Source organism: Electrophorus electricus, chromosome 6, assembly GCF_041902795.1.
Source record: "Electrophorus electricus isolate QZ-2024a chromosome 6, ASM4190279v1, whole genome shotgun sequence".
NCBI lineage: Eukaryota > Metazoa > Chordata > Actinopteri > Gymnotiformes > Gymnotidae > Electrophorus > Electrophorus electricus.
In genome coordinates this window covers 26,370,915-26,396,492 of record NC_137502.1, presented here as the reverse complement: position 1 = coordinate 26,396,492, position 25,578 = coordinate 26,370,915, and the positions used below count along the sequence as shown (strand labels likewise).

General features: G+C 44.0%; 1 protein-coding gene and 1 long non-coding RNA gene across 4 annotated transcripts in view; both read right to left on the bottom strand.

The window, feature by feature from the left end:
* Positions 1-25,555, bottom strand: part of LOC113583413 (uncharacterized) — a 44,601-nt gene extending 19,046 nt beyond the window's left edge. The window contains exons 1-4 of one of the 3 annotated variants that reach the window (XR_014124226.1): positions 23,707-24,143; positions 21,199-22,196; positions 16,337-16,505; positions 15,973-16,139 (exon numbers count right to left, since the gene is read on the bottom strand). Coding sequence is in view for 2 of the 3 variants with exons in the window: in XM_027019758.3 (XP_026875559.3) it covers positions 15,973-16,139; positions 16,337-16,505; positions 21,199-22,196; positions 23,707-23,716 (1,344 nt within the window). In the remaining variant the exon portion in view is untranslated. Of the gene's footprint in view, positions 1-15,972; positions 16,140-16,336; positions 16,506-21,198; positions 22,197-23,706; positions 24,147-25,398 lie in introns of those variants that run through there. The other 2 variants (XM_081716131.1, XM_027019758.3) reach the window with 2 other exon arrangements.
* LOC145658663 (uncharacterized) lies at positions 1,412-7,498 on the bottom strand. Its single transcript, XR_014124356.1, has 2 exons — positions 1,814-7,498; positions 1,412-1,618 (listed from the first exon to the last, which is right to left on the bottom strand). It is a non-coding gene; the product is annotated as an uncharacterized LOC145658663 (long non-coding RNA).
* Positions 25,556-25,578: the final 23 nt, after the last annotated feature.

Below are 25,578 nucleotides of genomic sequence, written 5' to 3'. Positions count from 1 at the left end.
TTCCCAGTGCTCTGATGCTTACCAAAAAAATCTGGTATCGATATACGCTTAGTTGCTGTTGCTTTGCAGTGGTGGAACATTAGACGTCTCACTAATATAGTGCTAAACCAAAAAATTATCTTTATGAACACCAACAAACTGGCCTAAAAATCACACCTGCTCTGATATGTAAAGGTCTGTGTGGCTTTTTGGTGATTTTTAAATTAGTTTTATAAAGGACCATTTATTTGGCATAACCTTCATTTCCTGAGTGCATGGCAGGTCTGAATCTGTAGTTTAGTGACATTTGTGTTTGGAGTAGGCCGTTCAAGGGACTGATTTGCATATAAGACCATTACAGCTTCATTTTGTAAAGGTTTGACCTTTGACTTCCTTAAAATCAGTTCTCTTTATGTGTGATCACTGGAAATCAAATATCCCCCCCCCGCCCGCCTCTCTCTCTCTCTCACACACACACACACACACACACACACACACACACATGTAAAATACTCTATATAAGCAGAAGCGTGAGCTAGGACAGATGACAGCATGGAAAACCTGCATTTGCTCTTGCAGTGCCAATGACATTGATGTACTCCAAGTGGTTCAATACCGCTGCCCCCCACCCAAGTGCTACTGGTGCACAGATCAGCAGAGGGTAAGTGGAAGAAATACCATGTTTCAACTAGTTTCAGACTAGAATCCGAAGTCGCTCTATCTGTGGACGAGGGTTTGGGTAGCTGTTTGGTCAGCAATAAAAAAAACAAGACTGAGCTACTGCACTCAACAAAAAGAGAATCGGTTTGAAATGTGAATTCAGTCATTGCGTCTTGACGCTTTAGAAGGTAAAGCTGAAACCCTGGACCATGGATCGATAATTTCCACAGAGTTGGTCTACAGCTGTGATGGATCGATTGTTTCCACGGAGTTAGTCTACAGCTGTGATAGATTGATCGTTTTCAGAGTTAGTCTACTGTTGTGATAAGATGAACCTCTTAGCACAGTGAGAGTTTTAAACTTCAATCCTATCATGCTTTGAGAAATGCTTAGAAAAACAACAAGAAATAAAATGTCACAGTGGTAAATGTCACAAGTTTTAAAAAGTTTAACTTTTCAACAAGATTTAAAAAGTTCAGGGTTTTGCTTTAGCAAATCTAGGAGTTATAGCCACAAGCACAGTATAAAGTGCTTTGCTTTGTATGTTAACAAGGCTGGAAATCTTGTCCTGTACCATGCAACAAGATTTTAAAAGTTCAGGGTTTTGCTTTAGCAAATCTAGGAGTTATAGCCACAAGCACGGTATAAAGTGCTTTGCTTTGTATGTTAACAAGGCTGGAAATCTTGTCCTGTACCATGCATGATATATCAGGCTACATTCCACCTCCTGCGGTCCCCTAGGCTGCACAAATAAATAATGTCCTCACATGTATTTTATTTTAATGGTGCTGTATTAGTGTACACATGATCGATGGAGCATTGTTAAGTAATCCTATACTGTGCAGAGGAAGACAAGCTGTATTTCTTTACACAGTAGCCAAAGAAGTCTTTATAGTCACATCATCATATGGTGGGTAGAGTGATCTGACCGAATTTACCACAGGCAACATCTGGAGTTTGTCTCAGCAATGCCGTTCCCCTTTGGTGTTAAATACAAACATATTGTTATTCGAGCTACAGATCTAGAGATAAGCATCTATTTGATACAAACCATTATCTTTGACTTCGCCATACTTTCCATATATATGACAAGGTGTCAGATATACATATAATTAGAACCAGATGTAAAAATAGATGTGATTTATTTTACAAGGCTAAACAATTTGGAAGGTACCTTGGCAGATCTGTCTTTTATAGATTATAGGATGTAGTCCGTGTTGCTATGAAGGATTCTCTCTTCAACCTCTACCCTGCTGACCACAGGACCACTGATGACTGGCTGTTATTTGGCTACTCGACCAATAGAAATTCAGAAATGATATGTTAGTGACAGTAATACACCAACCATGACAGGGTTGCCGGAGTTTTTAGAGAGTAACCTGCCAAACAAAAAAACAAACCCCCCCCAAAAAACATGGGTGTTATTGTCTGGACCATAAATGAAGAGTAAATGAGGATGGCTGTCACAAACTGGGCAAGGCACAGTGAAGTGTTTCTAGTTTCTAGAAGGCACAGCAAGGTGTTTCTAGTTAGTACTGACCATTAATTTATTGAATAATTTATATGATGGGAACTGCAAGCACCTATATGCATTTTGTCCACTTAAGTGTGGGAAAGTGTCCCTTTAACTATGGGGAGGTGTCTCGTAAGTGAGGGAAAGTGTGCCTTTAAGTGTGGAGCTGAGCAGTAGGAAAGGTGATTTATCATTCAAACTCCCAGCGCTCTCGTCTATCCAGCAGGTGATTCTCTGTTCTGTTTCATTTGGCGTCACACAAGTGGAAACAATACTGAATAACTGCAAGCAGGTCTCCCGTGGCTCTCCCGATGTGGACGAGAACCCGTGTCCAGACGCAGACACGGAGAACACGGAGTCCAAGGCTTCCACCGAAACCACAGTCTATGTACCGTGTGCTACACATGACCATGCTGCCATTGCATGAGTGTGTACTGTTAGTGCATGGGCAACCAGCTTGGACACTATTGGATGACTTCACTGAGTCAGAACGTTGCATGAGGTATAACCTTTCAGAGGTCACATTTGAGCCGTTTCATTAAGAGAAGGCCAAGAGGTTAAAGTTGATCTTTAGATCTCATAAAAGTTTGAGCCAATATTAGTTTTTTGTTTCAGCACAGCTTGTGACTCAGAACACGTGTCCTGGCTTCACAACAGGGAGGTAATTTTCCCAGGGTTATACTTTAAACTCATCAGTGACATGAATAGAATGAAAAATCCAAACAAGATGGAGTTGTTAATTATTCATTAAAAAACAATCTTTTCCACCATTACCAAAAAATAAAAAATCTGATAGTATTTGTAATATGAATAAACACCAAACAAATGGTCTCATAGATTGCAAACGAAGCGCACAGGGTCTTAACGCATTCGTGAGGTTAAACAATAGTTGATGTGATCTCTGAAAGCTTTTACAAAGCAATTACAAACAGCTGGACACAGAGGCACAGAGTGTGTGTTGGAGGTGCGGCTAACCTTTAGTGGGAGCTTTGGACACCTTCGTAAGAGGAACGCCCCCCCATGACCCCCCCTTGGTGCCCACACTTCATCTACTCCAGCACAGGACACACTGGGCGGCCACACATCATGGCTCAGCCGCACTGGACTGGGTTCACACCACGTGCCAGTCCACACCACGTGGTTCCCATGAAGCACACGAAGGTAGACAGCATCCACCCAGCGGATGTGTGAACGCCATGCACACGCACCGGTCCAGGCAGAGTGTGCCTGGTGCTCGCACATTGGACCAGAGTGCTCACAGGGCCTGATGGGAATCATGTGGAGCATCTGTGTGCTCCACTCTGATGTGTGCATGAGTGAATATGCATGTCTGTGTAGTTACACTATACGGAGAGGGTAGAGGACCCACTGTAGCAGTGGAAGAGTTGTTGCCAGGGATGAAAACTTTCCTCAGAGGCTCTTGACAGAGGGAAGTATTTATCGGGAGCGTTAAATCTGTCACAGAATTTAGAATCAAAGTTCAGCTTGGTTACCAAGCAGTAAACCATGTGTGTGAGAGCAACGTTAAAGAAGAAGGGGAAGACATAACGTTTGAGAGAGAGAGAAACAAAGAGACAGAGAGAGAGAGAGACACAAATAGAAACAGAGAAATGGCATTTCCAGTAAATACCTACAGATATTTCTATCCCTAATGACAGTGTTTCACTAATGTGTTTTTAACTAATATGTTTAATATGCAACAGTTGTTTACTTATGTGTCTACAAAGAGGTGGCTAACATTGTGATGGATCCAAACATTTTCTGATTTACACAATTTTTAGACTTGACAGTATAAACTCTTTGACTTGGGAATAAAGGAACAGTCAAGTAATTGTGTTCCCAATAAACTCAGCCAGCCAAAATCTTTTTTAATGCAATCATAATAGAAAGTTATGCTCAGGCCAGCTTCTAACTGCCAAACAACGCTTCCACAGACGGACTCATTAAAGCACAGTGCATCAGCATTTGGAATAGTTGCAAATGACCTTCTGCCTTACACAATCACACGTCACCTGACAAAATTGCACCAATTAATACATTCAAAAGAAAAATAAGGTCTCCTATTAATCATTTTATAGTTTTTTGCAGTCTTAAGATCTGATAAACCCAGATCAGCTTTGCTATTGTCCAGACAGTCAAAGTTGGAAATGTATATCTGCAGCAGACCTCTGTTGGAGTCAAATGGCATATCTTTTTTAGCAAAGGCCAACTGTGGGAGGGGGAGGGAGAGGGGGAGGGAGAGAGAGAGAGAAACGGGGAGGGGGGTGAAATCACATGCCCAATTTTGTATGTTATCCAATTTTTTTTTGGAATCCCAATCTGCTCTGGTTGACAGAACTAGGCATTTACTCCATTTTGCATATGTACTGAATCTTAACAGGCTGCTTGAATTGTCAGTTATGTCTCTTTTCATCCGGTGAGCTTTAGATCAGCAGCTGGGGAGACCCGGCATGTGGAAATCTGAGCCATGGTGGCTGACTGGACCCAGGCTAAGAGCATGGACAGGTCAGAGATGGCTGCCTGAGTGTGGGTGTGTGCATTTATCATCATTACACAGTGAGGCTTAGAAACAGGAAAGTTTACGTGTGTCTCGCCAGGAATGTCGTCATCAGCATTCTGTCTATGAAACTGGATGGTTGGACTGAATTAGTTAGGCTTGGATGTAAGGAGCGCGTCTCACACATGCATGCACACACATTTTACAAATTAAAAGCAGAATTCAACCGAGAGAGAGAGACACACACACACAGAGCTAGAGAGAGAGAGAGAGAGAGAGAGAGAGAGAGAGAGAGAGAAAAGCAAGGAGAATTTCTCTTTGGGTGTTTTGTCCTTGCATGAAAAGTTCAAATGAAAAGCACCAGGTCATCTTCCATTAGACCTGCACCTTGAGCCAGTGCTCACCCCAACTCACCTGCTTGTCGAGCCCAGTCATTTAAAAAAAGCTATGAGAACTGACTTCAGATCAGTGCTCTGGTCAGCATAGGACCCCCTCTGAGCAAATGGACAGAGAATATGTTAATACGCATTATTTAAGTGAGCATGCCATCTTGTAGGTTAGTGCAGTCACTGTTATATCTGATAAATCTCTTCTTTCGTCCTGTTGAGACGTTTACTGCTCCTGACGGCTCTGAAAACCCCAGTCTCTTGTTGCGCTGAACACACATGCATGCCCATGATGCTTTGCGCAAACTCAACACTGAGTTTAGCCAAACAAGAAGCAACAATCTCTCCATCTGTGTCATTCATGTTCCTCTATGGTGTATTTCAATGGTGAGCCAAAGACCAACTAGTTAACAGGTAATAATTACTACTGTTACGCTAGGCTACACAAATGTACCACTTTGATACATACTTTATTTGTATAGAATTTATTTAGTGATATAGTAACAAAAGAATGCCTTCCTGGTGGCATGCCTCTGAAAACCAGTGGGAGTCCATGGCCTTAGAACAAAGGTTGTGGTAAATAGTTAAACATTCATATAGACCAGCGTCCTCATGCCTGCCTCGGAATATCCAGGTTCTGTGTGGATTACCTTTCTGTATGCTGGAGTACACAAGCCTCTGTTCCTGAGGGGCCTGGTAATTGCCTGGTGGCCCTGCCCATTAGGATTAATGAATGAAAAGGCATTTCAGGCAAGGGGACATTTGAGACTGGAAGTGCATGCACAGAAACCTCTCACACAGTGAAGTGAAATTACAGAGAAAGTCTTTAGGTGCATCTCAGGACAATGACACAGTAATTCATAATAGGATGACAGTAATTAGCTACCTAGTTACAGGGCTACGCAATAATGGCAGCAATTATTATGATTACTACAATTATTGCGATAACAACGGATGTCTGTGACAAGCCTTATTCCTTGCTCAGTGCACTCTGTGTGTTACTGTCTTTGCTCTGACCAACGCACAGCCTACTACTTTTAGCAAAGCCGGTTTTTAGTCACTGTGATCACCTGATACACTAAATCTTATTGATTTCTCTTGGGTAGTAACTAAGACCTGGTCCACATGGACAGGTGTCCATGACCTGCATTTTTTGGTTATCGTAACATGGCAACCCAGGTCTTCCCAGAAAAGAGTCCAGCATTCACTGCACCACAGGCCGAGAAGGATGGAACAGTGGCTCAGTAATGGTTACACACAAAGAGTACCAGTTTCCTAGAGTGCAGGGCAGAGAGCACTTTTATTAGGAGAAAGATGCAGAGCTTTCAGTTAGGAAAAACCGCAGCAGCAGAGAGACCCTGACAGGCAAAGCTCCGCATGGTTACATCTGGAGAGAAAGAGGCTCAGGAAAACAGGACGGCCAAAGAGTAGACCCAACGGACACGCCACCAGAGCTGATGTAATGTAGCACCACATTCCTTCCTTCTTGCTTTATGCAAATTTACCTTAAATGTGACTCCACTTCTGCCCATTTAACACTAGCGTAATCTGATGCAGCGCCCCGCCTGCCAAGGGAAGGCCACGCATCCTTCTGCATTTGCAGCACTGGGGATGTCTTGAGCTTTACAGAAAAGATGGAAATATTGTTTGCTACATTTTGGTGGTAAAAATGACTTCTTGCTCCTTTAAAACTATAAAGTAATGTAACAGAAAGTGGCTGCCTGTTTGCGGTGCTGTCTGCTTTGTAGCTGGCAATCACCACATTTTACTGCTCCTTTAAATATCACATGATTTCCATCAAAACCCGTTCATCAAAAGAAAATAACTAAATAAATAAACTGGGGAGATATGAACTTGAACAGAACTTGTGGAACTAACAGACCACAGTTGCCCATAGATTTGACTGGACGGGCAACTTGAAAGGTCAAACTTTATCCATTCACTTGTTGGCGCGGGAGGAGTTAGAGACAGTACTGCAGCCAACCACTAGAGGGTGTCAAACACTTTGGCAGTCATTGACTGCTTTTTAGTTCTGTTCCAGGATGACGGATGGTGTAACCTGTATAGAGACAGACAGCCTACATCAGCTCCGCATAGAATCAGACAGCCTACATCAGCTCCGCATAGAGACAGACAGCCTACATCAGCTCCGCATAGAGACAGACAGCCTACATCAGCTCCGCATAGAGACAGACAGCCTACATCAGCTCCGCATAGAGACAGACAGCCTACATCAGCTCCGCATAGAGACAGACAGCCTACATCAGCTCCGCATAGAGACAGACAGCCTACATCAGCTCCGCATAGAGACAGACAGCCTACATCAGCTCCGCATAGAGACAGACAGCCTACATCAGCTCCGCATAGAGACAGACAGCCTACATCAGCTCCGCATAGAGACAGACAGCCTACATCAGCTCCGCATAGAGACAGACAGCCTACATCAGCTCCGCATAGAGACAGACAGCCTACATCAGCTCCACATAGAGACAGACAGCCTACATCAGCTCTACATAGAGACAGACAGCCTACATCAGCTCCGCATAGAGACAGACAGCGTACATCAGCTCTGCATAGAGACAGACAGCGTACATCAGCTCTGCATAGAGACAGACAGCCTACATCAGCTCTGCATAGAGACAGACAGCCTACATCAGCTCCGCATAGAGACAGACAGCCTACATCAGCTCTGCATAGAGACAGACAGCCTACATCAGCTCTACATAGAAACAGACAGCCTACATCAGCTCCGCATAGAGACAGACAGCCTACATCAGCTCTACATAGAAACAGACAGCCTACATCAGCTCCGCATAGAGACAGACAGCCTACATCAGCTCCGCATAGAGACAGACAGCCTACATCAGCTCCGCATAGAGACAGACAGCCTGCATCAGCTCTACATAGAAACAGACAGCCTACATCAGCTCTACATAGAGACAGACAGCCTACATCAGCTCCGCATAGAGACAGACAGCCTACATCAGCTCCGCATAGAGACAGACAGCCTACATCAGCTCCGCATAGAGACAGACAGCGTACATCAGCTCTGCATAGAGACAGACAGCGTACATCAGCTCTAAATAGAGACAGACAGCCTATATCAGGTCTACATAGAGACAGACAGCCTACATCAGCTCTACATAGAGACAGACAGCCTACATCAGCTCTACAAAGAAACAGACAGCCTACATCAGCTCTACATAGAGACAGACAGCCTACATCAGCTCCGCATAGAGACAGACAGCCTATATCAGGTCTACATAGAGACAGACAGCCTACATCAGCTCCGCATAGAAACAGACAGCCTACATCAGCTCCGCATAGAAACAGACAGCGTACATCAGCTCCGCATAGAAACAGACAGCGTACATCAGCTCCGCATAGAAACAGACAGCGTACATCAGCTCCGCATAGAGACAGACAGCCTACATCAGCTCTGCATAGAGACAGACAGCCTACGTCAGCTCTACATAGAGACGTCCTTGTGTCCCTGTGTTTCTGTTACGGTACGGCCCCTCCCCCAAACGTCTACCCTTGTGTGTGTGTGTGTGTGTGTGTGTGTGTGTGTGTGTGTGGCCATGGCCACGCCCCCATGGGTTTCACAGCTGCTCCTCACTGTGTTAATGCGAGCGTATATAAGTCCTTTGTGTAAACGTTAGTATTGTCAGTGTTTAATCCCCCAATGGCCTTAGAGCTACGTTGTCTTCTGTGTCGATATACGTCATTTTGTGTATCACAGCTCCTCTTCGCATCCTGCTAAGCCCCTCCATCAGTTTCTGTGTCCCTGTATTCCTGAGTCCTTGTGTCCATGTCTCTGTGTCCCTGTATTCCTGAGTCCTTGTGTCCATGTCTCTGTGTCCCTGTATTCCTGTGTTACTTTGTTCCTATGTTTCTGTTGCTGTTGTTAGCTTTGCAGCTGAAGTGTGAAGTCTACACTCAACTAAACTACATATGCAGAAAGGTTATTTGCCTCTGATTAATCAATTTTACTAAAAGCTAGAAGGTCTGGATGGATGATTGTGTAGACAAAACAGATACTGGCATTCAAAGTACACTCAGTAGGATTATGGCTCTCAAGCTCCATAATTTCCTGTTCATGTAATTAAACAAATTAAACATTTACAAATTGTTCGCAAACGTGCACACACACACACACACACACACACACACACACACACACACACACACACACACACACACACACAAAAAAAAAATTTAATCAAAAGAATCTGGGCAGTTCTCCAACACTGGGGGTGAATAACACACAAACTGAAAACATGTTTTTAGAGTTTTGAGAATGCTTAAATTAAAAATCAGAAATAGTCTTATTTGTTTTGTTGTGGCGCTCCAGATTGTGGTAAGATGTATCATATTTTCTTTGATTCTCCTTAGGATGTTTCTAAAACTCGAACTGTGGTCAGAAATAGATCAGCACAAGGATATAAAACAATATCTATGGCTTTGAACATTCCCAGAACCACAGTGGCCTCAATCATTTTTAAATAGAAGCAGCTTGGCACAAGCTTGAACCTTCCCATTGTTTTGAGCTCCAAATGTCCTGTGAAGGGATGAGGGAACTTGTACAGACAACCAACTCCGCAGCGCTTCACAAATCAGGCCTTTATTGCGCAGGGGCAGGACGGAAAGGTCTGTGACATCACCTGGCTAATGCCACCCCTGTGCTGAGACATGGTAGGAACTCCCTGCTCTGAGGAGCTTCTTAGTGGCAGGAACAGAGAGTGCGGTAATAACTGCAGGATGGATGAATGCAGCTAAATACAAGAGCATACTTGAAGGGAACCTTCAGAGCACATGTAAACTCAGACGGGCACAACAGTTCACGACAACATGACAATGACCTGAAACGTACAGGCAAAACACCCTGGAGTGGCTTCAAGACAAGGCTCTGAGTGTCCTCTCAGACTAAGAATGCAGTTAAACCCCATCCAAAGTAATGAATAGAAGGTCTGAATAGGAGATCTCTGTTTATTTTGAAACTCTATTAAAATGTTATCATTAGGTGTGATTATATTCATGGCATGTAGCTGATGCGTTTATTCAAAGCAACTTACAATTATGACTGAAAACAACTTAAGCAGCTGAGAGTTAAGGGTCTTGTTCAAGGGACCAACTTGGCAGTGGTGGGGCTTGAACTGGCAACCTTCTGAATACTAATCAAGTAGTTAACTTAACCACTGCCCCAATTAATGTGCATTTGTATTTATGTATACAATCAAGTGTACAACAAGTAGAGGGGTCTGAACTGAAATGGAGAATAAATATGAAATGATACATTTTGGAAGTCACTCTTTTCCCACCACTAGAGGGCACTAGTATTTACACATTTAGCATCTGACAAAGTTTAAAGTGAGATACAAAAGCACAAATCAAAGATCATATTTGCAGTAGCAGTTATAACAAGTCTGATGAAATGCACAGAAAAGCCACAATAAAGCAAACATGACGTATGTGTTGTCTTCATTCATGATAAACATCTTTCCATCACCAAGGTGTACAGGTAAGGCCATCCAAGTCTGGGAATGGGTTAAACTGATCAGAGTGCCCATCATGGCCAACGATGTGTGATTGTGTTCTAATGGCCATCCATTACCGTGTCTCGGGCTGACCATTACGTGCAGCATGTGTGTCTGAGTCACCAGTGGCATGTGCATTACACCCCCACGTTCAGTGAGAGATGGCTTGCACAGTATTGAATATAAACTAATGAACATCGATCTGTTGGTTAAAGACTGGCCTTATTAAAGATTATTTTAACACCTGGATCATGTGAAAAACGTGATTCACAGAACACACTTTTATAAAGAAACCTGTTTAGAAAGTTCATTTGCATAATGCATCCTGCACCATAATCACTGCATAGGCCAATACTGCAGAGCAAAATTGGTTCAGAGAAGCTCAGAGACTGAGAGAAGCTCAGAGAGACAGATACGCTCAGAGAAACTCAGAGAAGCTCAGAGAGACTGAGATATGCTCAGAGAGACTCAGAGAAGCTCAGAGAGACTCAGAGAAGTTCAGAGAGACTGAGAGAAGCTCATCGAGACTGAGAGATGGTCAGAGAAGCTCAGAGAGACATATGCTCAGAGAGGCTCAGAAAGACTGAGATACACTCAGAGAAACTCAGAGAATCTCAGAGAGACTGAGAGAAGCTCATAGTGACTGAGAGATGTTCAGAGAAGCTCAGAGAGACTGAGATATGCTCAGAGAAACTCAGAGAATCTCAGAGAGACTGAGAGAAGCTCATAGTGACTGAGAGATGTTCAGAGAAGCTCAGAGAGACTGAGATATGCTCAGAGAAACTCAGAGAAGACTCCTTCCTGGCTGAGTCCTAGCCCCCTGCTTCAGCAGTAACAAAACAATGAGCAGCATGTGATGCAGGGTCAGTGTGTCAGGCCCTGAAGAAGAGAAAATGCTTTGTGGTTAGGTGGAGAAACCGAGGGGGCAGACGCACCATAAATGTCAGGGTTGTTGAGTCTGTCACAGACACTTAAGGTTGAAGTGACTAGTAAAGTGAGTCATCACGAGCCTAGCAGACCCTGCAGCCAGCAGAGTGACAAAGAACCTCTCTTCAGATGGTGTTCTTACATGTAGGCAGTACTGAATATATCTGTCCCTGCTGGAGCACTGAATAGATCAGTCCCTGTTGGAGTACTGAATATATCAGTCCCTGCTGGAGTCTGGAGCAATGGACATATCAATCCTTGCTGGAATACAGAATATATCATTCCCTGCTGGAGTACTGAATATATCAGTCCCTGCTTATTTCAAAGGATCTTCTTTAATTGCAGTTGCTTGACAATGACTTGGACCTGCAAGGCTTCCTGTGCTGTGACAAATCTCACCCATTGTTGCTTTAGTGCTTTCTTTATATTTACACACTCTTATACAAGAATGTGCTGTGACAAATCTCACCCATTGTTGCTTTAGTGCTTTCTTTATATTTATACACTCTTATACAAGAATGGGCAACAAAAGCATACAATGCAATAAATACATAAATCAAATTTCACCATCATTCACTAAAGGCATTAATATAATGTCAACAACATTATGTTACATTAGATGTAAAGTTAGTGAACTAGTCTGTGCTGGACTAATAGAAAGAACATCCAGTGTTTCTGTAGATTAATACAGATTATTAACCATTTGCTCACTTTTTAATTCCAAATTCTTAATTCTTTTAGAAGTTTATAGAATTGTTGTAATGTCACTATAATGTATCTGAAGCACACCGGTGACAACAAAAAACAATGAATGTTACCTTTTCTTACCCAACAAACTGCAATATTCTATTGTATAAATGACGGAATCAAACGACAACACCAATTTCTGCCTCTAGGGGTCAGTGTTCTGGCTTTTAATAATAATGTTTAATGCCTCTCTCGAAGAGGTCCATCGAAGAGGAAGCTTCCAGTCGTCTGTACAACAGAAGACCTGACTGTTGCCTTTGACAACTGAAATTTCGTTTAATAAAAACAATGCCACACTGGCAAACTCCACCATGAATTACCGGCATGTCTGACCTGCCATCCTTAATAAGACTGATAAACTGTTAGATTAATTTAATTTAATTGTTCTTTTGTTACATGCAATTTCCGCTGGCAGCTGCCTTTGTCCTTCACATCTAAAATAACATGGTCTGCTGTGTTTACTTAGCTTCAAAATAAAACAATCCTATTTTTAGGACAGAGTTGTGTTGCAAGACAAATCTTTTATAAGTGACATAAGAGCCTTCACATACAGGATCAGAGCACTATAATAACTCCATGCTCCCGGGGCACTGTATTACACCATCAGGGCATTGTGTTGTGATGCTGAGCTCAAGGACAGAAACCCACTGATCGATGCCTCATCGACTTAAAAAATAAAATAAACACAGCTTATCTGATTACAGTATTCCTGAACGAGCTCTTTACTGTGGAGCATCAAACACAGCACTGAGGCAGACACGCTCTGTTGCTTACGGCTACGGCTGCCATATGTGGCTTTCTATGTAATGTTACCCTTCTTCACAGCCACACCACAGTAAATGACATTCACTTCTAATGTCATGCAATCAGTGTCCCTGCTGTTGGTCAGGTCCCAAGAAACGTATACAGTTGATGGCTGAACTTTAAAACCACCCAGACAAACATGGTGGCGAACAGGTTAGAAAGTTTCAGTCAGGAATAACACATGACACAGTAAATAAAGAACAAGACAGTACTAGTCCCAAAGACCAAGGAAACAACACACAAACAACTTCAGAAGCAGTCTATGTTAGCAACTGGTGTGGTTACTCACCTCTGATAACACGTTATTTCTGTTTCTGTTGTTTCTATTTTTCGTCACAATAGTATTTTGGCACTCCACTGTGGGAACTTCAAAAATAGATGGAATTATTTACATTAATACATTCTTTAAATACACTTCATACCGGTAGACACTCGCATGATATTCAGCTTGGCAGTTTATCGATGTCTGTACAGGCCCAAGGGAGGCCATTGGTGATCGGACAAAACTCTCACTGGATAAAGGATGTGTCCATCATCCTAAGGTGTATTTGATTGGAGAGCGTGCCAGCGTACGGTTTCCATCTGGCCTCGGTTATACATCTCTTGCCAGTGCTGCTGCCCCGCCTCCGGACCCTCATAACCAATCAGAACATGGCCCAGTGCAGTGCTTTTCATATATAACCGCCCCTATGAAACAGAGTCAGTGATTAGAGAGAGCCTCAGAACTTTATATTGTGTTTATCTCATGTAAAAGCCCCACAGAGTTTAATTTACTTTAAAATTAGATTTACTTTAACTTCAATGCATACTATATTACATTTCAGCTTGATGAAGTATATATTTACCATACACTTTATTAGAAACATCATAGCCTATCTGCGTACAGCCCATTTGTTGGCTATGCTAAACTGTTAGCCTTCCTCTGGGGGCTTATGATTGGTCAGTTTCTAACCATAGGATATGGCTCTTGGCAGAATACTTTTGGATGATGGCGCACTCGCAACCCAGCAGTGATACTGACCCCAGCAGGCCTGCTGAGCCTCATACACCTACACCAGCCCAACACCCCAAACCATGTCACTACAAAACCATACTGCTCTTCTGAGAGTGGTCTGACACTCAAAAAGTATAATACCAGCAGTAATTAAGAATATTCTTATTGTTACTACTGCCATTTAATACCTAGTACCATGGTAATGTGCTAACATTAATGAGGATGATATTATTACAGTGCCTTGAAAAGTTTTTACCCCCCTTGATGTTATCTATTTTGTCTGTTTGTTTGTGTCTGTTTTTTCATTTGTTAATGGAAAAATGCAACCAGCACCACGGTGTGAAAAAGTAATTGTTCCCAAAGTAAATAAAATAAAAATTGTGTGTGTGTGTGTAAGATTGTGTGTCTGCATGCCCAGTAATGGATGTAGTCCCCTGAGGGGCTGTGTTTTCCGGTCCAGAGTTCTGCCGTTGACTGGATGTAAAAGCTGTGTATTGATTGTAAAGTGTCCTTGGGTTCTCAGAAAGGCAATATATAACTTTATTCATGCATAGTAACATAGTTCTCTTAGTTATCAAATTTAGTTGATAATTAAGATCAATTATCAAATAAATGTGAAGACTAGACATACACAGGCTTCATTACTTCCAGACCTGCTGAATCTAACTTCACTATAAAAGACATTACTATAAACAACACTATAAAAAAGAGTGTGTGAAATGTGTTGAAATATATCTGTGTAAAAAGGGCTACAGAGCCATGGCTAAAGCCCTAAAGCTCTGGGACCACAGTGAGCTCGGTAAGAGTCATTATCCCCACACGGAGAACATGTTTGGAATAGCAGTGGTCAACCAAACGTCCTCCAAGAGTGCAGTGGGGACTCATCTGGGATGACCCAAAAGGACACAGACGATCATCCCAGAATTGCGAGCCCTGCCCACTTTAGATAAGGTCAGTGCGCATGACCCCTCCAGTAGTGCGAGACTGTGTAATAAGGCCATCCACGGGAGCTGTAGGGGGAAACCCACTCTAACTAAGACAAACACAAAGGCTTGGCTCACATTTGTGAAAAAAAACCAAACAAACAAAAAAACAAACACATTTATGAGTCCTAAGCTTTCTGGATGAGTTAAAAGTGGAACTTTGGGCGGTGGTAGTGCAACAGTGTGGGGAGGTTCTGCTGCTTCAGGATCTGGGCAACATGCCGTCACTGACAGGACCGTCAGTTCCGCTGCCTATAAGAAAACGCTACAGCAGTATTTCCAGTCATCAGTGCCTAACCTGAAGCTAAAGAACACAGCTGGCTTAAGCAGCAAGGCAGCCATCAGGACCACAAGAGGAAGGCCCACCTGTGAATGGCTCAGAAGAAGCTAAATGACAGGAAAGGAGTGGTTCTGGGTCATCTGACGCTTTTATCCAAAGTGACTTATAATTATGACTCAACTTAAGCAATTGAGGGTTAATGGTCTTGCTCAGGGGCCCAACAGTGGCAACCTAGAAACCATCTGATTACTAGTACCTTAACCACTGAGCTGCCACTGCTCCTACAGGTTATGACCTGAGTGGTAGCAGAGCCTTAAATGGGCATACTTTGAAGCTCCCCAGTGTCACTCCGCAAAGAAGAAACCTCCTCCAGACATACTTAACCATCTCCAGTTATAAGAAGTGGACAATTGCTGCTAAGGATTTATAACCTGTTTTTTTTTTCCTGTTTTGGTATTTCCTTGTCTTATATTTTATTACATTTTGAATCTGAAACATTTTAGTGTTACAAACATGCACAAAGGCAGGACTTTATTAGAGCATTAATGCCAATCCTTAGTCACAGCACTGTATATTATTTTTGAAGACAAATGAAAATGAGAATGTTAATTAAATCAATTAACTGAGATATGCAAATACCATTCCATTAGACCACTCCCCCCTACCTGCACGACGATGAACTCCAAGACCAGTGGGAGCCTCGTGATGTCACCAGCTGGCAGATCAAACAGGAAGGGCGCGTTCCAAACCGCATTAGGGCCACTTGCTCTCTTCGTCTCCTTAGTACTGATCACTTTCCCGCCGTGACGCAGGTTTATGACAACGTGGTAATCTGTGGGAAAGAAACACACAAAGCGTTACAGTGCCCCTTAACCTCATCTTTTAACTTGTTCTCTGTTGTCACTAGTGGGTCTTCACTAATAAGCATCCTAAATAAACTCCAGTTTTGAGTAATCCAGTCATCACTGTGGAAGACGTTTGCAGTTTTGTTGTAATGGCTGTAGATCGGCGACGTGGACGTCAACTCACTGGGGGCTCCGGGCATCTTGGTCAGCTTGGCCAGACCCTCGGCCTTGCGAAGCATCACTTTGATGCGATGGGCCTGGGACTGGTACTGGAGTAGGATGAAGAGCTGACCCAGCGACCTTGGGTCACATGTCGACGCCCTTCGCACACCTAGTGATTGGCTGCTCGTGCTCTGAAATGTAAATGAGGACAGCGTGGGACAAAGAAAGAGCCAATCACATTAAGGTGGTCTGAGAAAGCCTGAAAACTTCAGACAGATTATTATAGGAGCGGTGGAATAGTTTACATGGGGAATCTTTTTTATTATGACATTGTTAACTACAAACTGATGTACAAGATATAGTTTTACTGAAAAATTCATTAAAGGATAACGGATTAAGTTTTGGACTTGTCATAAGATTCATACATAAGATTTACGTGTACAGTGCAGTTCATAAATAATTGGACACCTTTTCTTTGGTTTAGATTCATCCAAATGCCTAACATCAGGTTAACAGACATCACGTTACCATGGCAGCAAGTAGATTATCTTGAGTCATGCCACTGAACCAGGTAATTGTTTTGTTTTTTGTACCAAAGACTGGACTGAAACGGGTCACTTTTAAAACAGGAAAAACTGAAGACCACGTGGCCCAAGAGCACAGAGTAATGAACCCTACTCAATTCCCCAAGATGCTGAGAATGACTGCGGTACAGGCATGCCAGGCGGAGTACTGCCAGGAAAGATCCGGTGTCAAGAAATGTCTGTGGGCCAGTTTTAAGACAGGCTTTGCAAAGGACTACTGTAAATGACAAACGTAGCACTATACTATTTTTACAGTTAATCATGGTCCCCTAAAATGAGTTGACTATGTATGAAAGAGGCATTGGGTACTGTATGGCTGATATGTTATAGATGCAAATGCAAATTATATATGCAAATACCAACGACATTAGAACAACATTCTGCTCTTTAACCTTAAACTCATTGATAAACATTTAAATTCCACTGTGCTATAGCCCAAATACAAAGCTAAATCAAAACTGTGTTACTTTTACTTATAAATACTTATGGATTGCACTAGGTATATATACTGTTTAATTGTTTATTGTGAAGTTAAAGCAGTAGCGTTCATTTGAATTCCCTGCCTTCTCACTGAGTGACACATATTGATTCTCAGATGAAACATTTGCTTTTTTGCTTGATTTCTTGTTGTTTTCTTGACAGCTGTGTTCTGTGACAGTGGTAATGTGTGAACCATGAGAGTAGGCAGAGTGTTGGACTCGGATTTCACGGCTCTCTGAGTTTGGCCAGTGTAACTCATTCTTGGCTTATCTAATGCCAAGATATAATCATAAGTCACACTCAGCGGCTCTCTCTCTCTCTCCCTCTCTCACACACACACACACACACACACACACACACACACACACACACACACACACACGCACACACACACACACACACAGACACACACACACTGATTGCTATATCAGTCATGTTTGTGGTTATAATACTTATATAATCTTTTCACCTTCTCCTTCTAGCTCTCATAATTCAATCACAGGGAAGGAGTTTGTGTTCCATAAAGGACGACTGTCTACAGGGACATTGTACTTGATGACTATAATCCTGACTAATCATTATGCCATGAGCAGATTTAACAATGACAGTTTTAGTCAGAAAAAATAAAATGATTTTTCCTAATATACCATATTTAGACAATGAAACTGATATTTTAAAGCTACTTCGCCTACATATTTTTTTTAGCATTGCTCAACCTCTGCACCTCTGTGGGGTGGCTTACTTTCTCCAGTGTGTACAAAGTGTAGAATGTGTATAAACCATCCAAGGAGATTAACATCAGGTTCTGCATGGATTAATGTGAGAAATTCTAAATACAGTGTTGGAATGTTAGGCCATGGCTTCCTAATAATTCTTGTCCCCTGAAGCTGTGAGTAACCAAAAACATGGTCTCCAGCCTCAGATTAAAATCCCTGGAGACTGACTCACTTTGCGACTCAAGATGAAGCTCTTTCATCAGCAAGGACTCCTTCACCTTCATCTCTCCCCCGTTGTTACACTCATTTACCGAAGAAAAGAATGAGATCTACTAACAAGGCTACAGGACGTCTGTGCACATTGCAACAGCACATCCAGGGAAAGACTACGGTAACATCACTCCCATATCCAGGGAAAGACTACGGTAACACCACTCCCATGTCCAGGGAAAGACTATGCTAATACCGCTCACACATCCAGGGAAAGACTACGGTAACACTACTCCCATGTCCAGGGAAAGACTATGCTAATACCGCTCACACATCCAGGGAAAGATTACGATTATACCTCTCACACATCCAGGGAAAGACTATGCTAATACCTCTCACACATCCAGGGAAAGACTACGGTAACACCACTCCCATGTCCAGGGAAAGACTATGCTAATACCGCTCACACATCCAGGGGAAGACTACGGTAACACTACTCCCACATCCAGGGAAAGACTATACTAATACCTCTTGCACGCCTAAGGAATGACTATGGTAACACCACTCGCACGTTCAGAGAAAGAATAGGGTAACACCTCACGCACATCCTGGGAAGGACTATGGTAATACCTCTCGCACATCCAGGGAAAGATTATGATTATACCTCTCACACATCCAGGGAAAGACTATGCTAATACCTCTCACACATCCAGGGAAAGACTATGGTAACACCACTCCCACGTCCAGGGAAAGACTATGCTAATACCTCTCACACATCCAGGGAAAGACTACGGTAACACCAGTCCCATGTCCAGGGAAAGACTATGCTAATACCTCTCACACATCCAAGGAAAGATTACGATTATACCTCTCAGACATCCAGGGAAAGACTATGCTAATACCTCTCACACGCCCAAGGAATGACTATGGTAACACCACTTGCATGTTCAGGGAAAGACTAGGGTAATGCCTTATGCACATCTGGGAAAAGACTATGGTAATACCTCACACACATCCTGGGAAGGACTACAGTAATGCCTCTTGCACATCCAGGGAAAGACTATGCTAATACCTCTCGTATATCCAGGGAACAACTATGCTAATACCTCTTGCATATCCAGGGAAAGACTACTGTAATACCTCTCGCACATCCAGGGAAAGACTATGGTAATACCTCTCACATATCCAGGGAAAGACTATGATAACACCTCTCGTACATCCAAGGAAAGACTACGGTAACACTACTCCCACATCCAGGGAAAGACTATGCTAATACCTCTCACACATCCAGGGAAAGATTACGATTATACCTCTCACACATCCAGGGAAAGACTATGCTAATACCTCTCACACATCCAGGGAAAGACTACGGTAACACCACTCCCATGTCCAGGGAAAGACTATGCTAATACCTCTCACACATCCAGGGAAAGACTATGGTAACACCACTCCCACGTCCAGGGAAAGACTATGCTAATACCTCTCAAACATCCAGGGAAAGACTACGGTAACACCAGTCCCATGTCCAGGGAAAGACTATGCTAATACCTCTCACACATCCAAGGAAAGATTACGATTATACCTCTCAGACATCCAAGGAAAGACTATGCTAATACCTGTCACACGCCCAAGGAATGACTATGGTAACACCACTCGCACGTTCAGGGAAAGACTAGGGTAATGCCTCATGCAGATCTGGGAAAAGACTATGGTAATACCTCACACACATCCTGGGAAGGACTACAGTAATGCCTCTTGCACATCCAGGGAAAGACTATGCTAATACCTCTCGCATATCCAGGGAACAACTATGCTAATACCGCTTGCATATCCAGGGAAAGACTACTGTAATACCTCTCGCACATCCAGGGAAAGACTATGGTAATACCTCTCGCATATCCAGGGAAAGACTATGATAACACCTCTCGTACATCCAAGGAAAGACTGTGGTAACACCACTCCCATGTGGAAGGAAAGACTATGCTAATACCTCTGACACATTCAGGGAAAGACTATGCTAATACCTCTGACACATTCAGGGAAAGACTACGGTAATACCTCTCGCACATCCAGGGAAAGATTATGATTATACCTCTCGCACATCCAGGGAAAGTCTATGGTAATACCACTCACACATCCAGGGAAAGACTACGGTAATACCTCTCACACATCCAGGCAAAGACTACAGTAATACCTCTCGCTGCATGACTCATGGTCCAAGAGATCTCACGAACAGGAGAGACCACATCTCATGTCATTTCCTGTGTTTCATTTCACACACACACACACACACACACCCGCAGCCCCTCTGCACTCTCATCTACTCTTTCTACTACCCCTCTCTGTACACCCCCCCCAGGCACAACTCCTGTCCTCTGCAGAGGGCAAAATGTGGGCACCACGCCAGCCCTCATCTGCCATCCACTCACTCAGTGCGGGGGCCTATTAACGTCTCCCGGCGCTGAGTGGAAAGTGTGGCATGCCCCGCGGGAGCTCCGCTCTGATTACGCAGCCCAGCGCTCGTCCAAGCGGCTCCGGCGGAATCAGATGGGCGGAGTGCTCCCTCTGACCTGTTTTCCAACCTCCTCCCTCACTTACATGAGACACATTTTCCATCCAACCTGGAGTTTTCCTAACCTCACAAGTTTTAATTTGGAGATGAGGTTGGTGACACATGATCAAACGTTCAGGCAAAGAATTTCTATGTTGTTTTTGTTTGGTTTGATGGTTGTTTTTTTTTAAAACTTGCCTGAATCACACTTGCAAAAAAATGTTTTCTGTGATTTTAAATTGCTTAAATAACATTTGTATGGTTATAGATAATACATTACTGGCAGGTGAGGATCAGGATTGCTATTGTGAAAGATGTTAGCTGGTTCTCCAGGGCGCGGTACCTTTCTGAGCCTGCGAGTGAGCTGCCTTTGGTATGTGATGGTGGTATCTGGCTTCCACTCCACGTCAGAACAGACCAGCTCCAGCTCCCCCAGCGACGTCTCCCTGAGGCCGGAGAAGTCTTTACAGAACGCAGCCAGTAGCAACCTGCAGGCTTGGAGCTTCTCCAACGATCCAGCCTGCAGCGTGAACACCTGAGGCTGCGGCTCTGCGCTCAGGCTCTGTCTGCGTTTCGGCGCCACCTGCAGGGACCCGGGGCAGGGCAGAGGCAGACTTGCACGCACCACAGCTCCGCTGACCCTCCTGGAGGCCCGGAACACCCCCGTGATGGCGACCGTAAGAGTGCTCTTCGCTGGTGAGAAGAACGAAGTGAAGTGGAGCGAGGGCAGCTGCTTGCCTTGCGTGGGCCCGGAGCCAGAGCCATACTGAGACGGCTGGAGCTCCCCCTGGGGGCTGGAGGGCGAACTGAGGTCGGCGGTGCCAGTCAATCGGCTGCTTTCGGTGTACAAGCAGCTGTCGCTGGTCACTGTGGAACGGCGCTCGGTGAGGCGGTTCTTTTTGACCACCAGGCTGAGCCTGCGTATGGAAGGGAGAGAGGCGCGGCTGCGGACGATCTTTGTGGAGGAGGAGGTGGGGACGACCGGGGAGCTCAGGCGGCGAAGGGGGAGCTGAGGCTTCTGAGGCCCCACTGCCTCCGGCGAGGTGTGGGAAAGAGCGTTCGCATCGTCATCGGAGGGCGACAGGCTGCTGTCCTGAGACGGGTAGGCAAAAACGTCTCCCTCCAGTTCTTCGTACTGCTGCTTGACTGGTAGGATGTTAATGGACGGGCAGGAGTTTAGGTTCACGGTCACGAGGTCCACTGGAGCTGAGGGAGATGAAAACCCCACCTCTTTTTCATCAGAAGGGAGGGACTTCATTCGTCGCCAGCAAATGCATAAGCCTATCACGAGGCAGAAGCAGATGATGGCCAGGGCGACAGCCAGTAGGGTCTGCAGATGAACTGATGTACAAACAAACAACTGTCACACCATACATTCTCTCTAAACATTCAACAAACTTGCCTTTACAGCTACATAAAATTTGATCGAATATGCACCGACAACCAGTCACGAACCCCCCCCCCCCCCAACAAACAAACCAAAAACCAAAACAGCAACACCAATCCACACCCTTAATTAATCTTCTAATGCTTAACATTTTCTCGTCTTTTTAATACTGATGGCCAAGGATAAAGTTCTCCAGACTTCTTGAGAGTTCACAGATGGACTTGCAGAAGCAAAGTGAGGCGCACGAGCAGCGATGACTCAAAGAGCACGAGGAGCGCTAATGTTGCGTTGGCAGTTGCTCGCCTGAGAGTTTCACGACGCGCGTGGCGCTGTTTTCGTGCTTAGCACCGACGCGTCTCCTCCTGCCGGCTCATCGCTCATCGTCTGATTAGAGGACACAGGAAATTGCCACCGGTCATAATCACGACTAACTGCTCCGAGATGAAGGCGGAGCCGGTAAAGGCAAGACTTTGATCTAAAACAGAGCCGCCATGTGACCTACGCTGGACACAGGTTGTTCCTCTCCTTCTAAAGACGAATCTGACAACAGACATTTATTTTTGCGCACATCGGAGAACGAAGTCATTGCTTTGCTTAATGCAGACCAACTTTTTCCCGAGGGCAAATAAAAACATACAAAATTAAAACCATTACTTCGGGGCACGATAAGCCCTCCGGTAACGACGCGCTTGCTTTAGTAACAATAACTTATCAATACTTTGTTCTTCACAAGGCCATCACCTCACGCGCCACACGCACCATCCACACAGCGTCATCCAGACGTATGCTGACATATGCAGGCGCTCTTTGCTAATCCAGCTCTGCTCTTGTCCTGCTCCATATGACCTTAGTCAGCTAATCCACTCATTTTAAAAAAACAAAAACAAAACCTGAACTCAGTCGAGTTCGTAAGATGAGAAAAAAAAATCCAGTTGTGCTTTTCACTAGTTCTCTAAGACCAGGTGCATATTTTCACTGTATTTATTTGCATGCTGAATTGCGTATCTCACGTAGACTGCAGTGAGAAAAACCTGTTGTAATGTCCTAGCTCGTGTTACAAGGTGGAAACCCTTCTATTTGACTTACGCAACGCTTAAAGCGCCTGAGATAAGCGGGGACCCGGCACAAGATAGATAAACGGGCACAAATTTAGAGCGCTGCGGTTGTGTAATTAAAGTCATGCAGGAAAGTTGTGGGTTTAAAGCTTTATGTCGCCATTAAATAAAAATACTTAATTTTTAATATTAAGAAAGCAGTAATAAATGACTTAAGATACGGTTCGCGATTAACTCGAAGCTACCACTGGAACGACTGTGAACAACCGTAATCGTTATATCCTAATTAAATAACCATTGCTTCATCTGGAAAGCTGAACACGAAACAAACCACATTAACGTTCAATGGTTCAAAACAGACACGTCGAAAAAAAGTAAATATACAGATAAGAAGCAAAAAGTCCCATACCGTCCTGCATCGTTCCAGCTAAACGGGTCGCACGTCCTGAGACAGCGTAATAGTAAGACTCCCCCCTCCCGCGGTCCGGTGTGCGGGTATATCTGCCCCGGGCGCTCACTGTCCTGCAGGCATCACGTGCGGCTATCACAGACGTGAATGATGTTCAGCTCAGATTTGTGCGCTCGCTCCAGTCCGGTAACCGAACCACGAGCTCCGGTCAAGCCTCCAATGGCAGCGGCCCATCAGCGCCGCGTCACTCGCGCTTTTCAGCGTGTGGGCTGGGATTTGTAACTAATGTTGACCGATGCTCTTACCACGGCTCCAGATTTCACGGGCCAGAAAACTGAATTAGTCAGCTGAATTAGTGGGCTGATGCGTTTAGTCACGGGCCAAAACGGACTAAGAGAAAGTGCGGCGCGCGGAAGACATGGAAAGAGAAATTCACGGTTTTTTTTCCTCTGTGCGCCGGCCAATTCTCTCATCTCTCTCTCTCTCTCTCTCTCTCTCTCTCTCTCTCTCTCTCTCTCTTTCTCTCTCTCTCTCTCTCTCTCTCCTGACTCAGCTATTAGCAGTACCAGAAATTCACGTTTTTTTCCTCTCCGCGCCGGCCAGTTCTCTCATCCCAGCGCCCCCCCCCCCTCACTCAGCTATTAGCAGTACCAGATTTATTTGATCCGTTTGTTTCTGGGTTGCAATACTGCAATGCGTCCCAATAAATCTCTCCAGCAGTATTGGGAGATTCCCATCTTTAGGACGGAACAACGACAGTGTTTCACGTCTTATTTACAGCTTCACTCACGTTTCTTATGTCCACCTACTCATTCCCCGAAGGGTTGAAGGTTTTCATCTAGAGCCAAAGCGGCTGTTAATTATTTTCTTCCTTCCTAGACGAACTTTTAATGCTTGATAAGAGTTCTCGGGCCCACTGCAGTCTCACTGGCTGTGCTGCTGCCGTGAATATAAGAGGATATGTCTGTTTGCAAAACGTCGCACTCGGGCTAATGCAGCTATATCTGTAATAGAATAAGCCTGATATTATTGTTATTGTTACACAGTGCGTGTGTGTGTGCCTACAAATTAACAAAAGAAAAGAACCAAATACGCAACCTCGTCCATTTAAGATGACATAGACTAAAAAAGAACATGGTGAGAGCTAAGAGCACCGTCCACATCCTAAGGAATGTCTGTCTCTGCGACCTGGAGTGTCTGGTGCTCTAGTGGGGAGGCCTGCCATGTATTAGGGGTGACCTCGGTGTAAAGAGGGAACGTCAGCATACGGCCCGACGAGTCTGAACAACTTCAAAAGCAGAATAACCCCATTTGGTGAAGGTCATATTTAGAAAATGTTGGAGCGTCGTCTTTTGCGTGCTTATTTACCCCCCCAAAAAATTAACACGGAAAAAAAAAGCAACTTCAACCTTATAAACGATGAGACTTAAAATGTTTATCAAATGCCAATTATTAAAGAATTTTTATTAAATAATTGTTATTGCTGAATTGATTTAGTTATTTATACGTCTAGCATACACACACACACACACACACACACACACACACACACACACACAAACCCTTTCACTCAGACACCGACATATGGAACATGATCCTGTCGAATACAACACACTCACAGGAAATGAGGAACCACTCCTAGAAAAGGAGACAAAACACTGGTGGTGGTTAAAAAAAAAAAATATTACATACCTCAACTGCTGGTGATGATGACGACGATGATGATGACGATGATGATGAATGGAGGACTGGTGAATCTATGGAAGTCGTTTTCAGATTTTTGAGTGACACTACTTCTTGTTAACGTTTTGAAAGGGTTTGTTCTTCAACAAATGAGACAGTCTGATTAAACAGATCGGCTGTGCAGTTTTA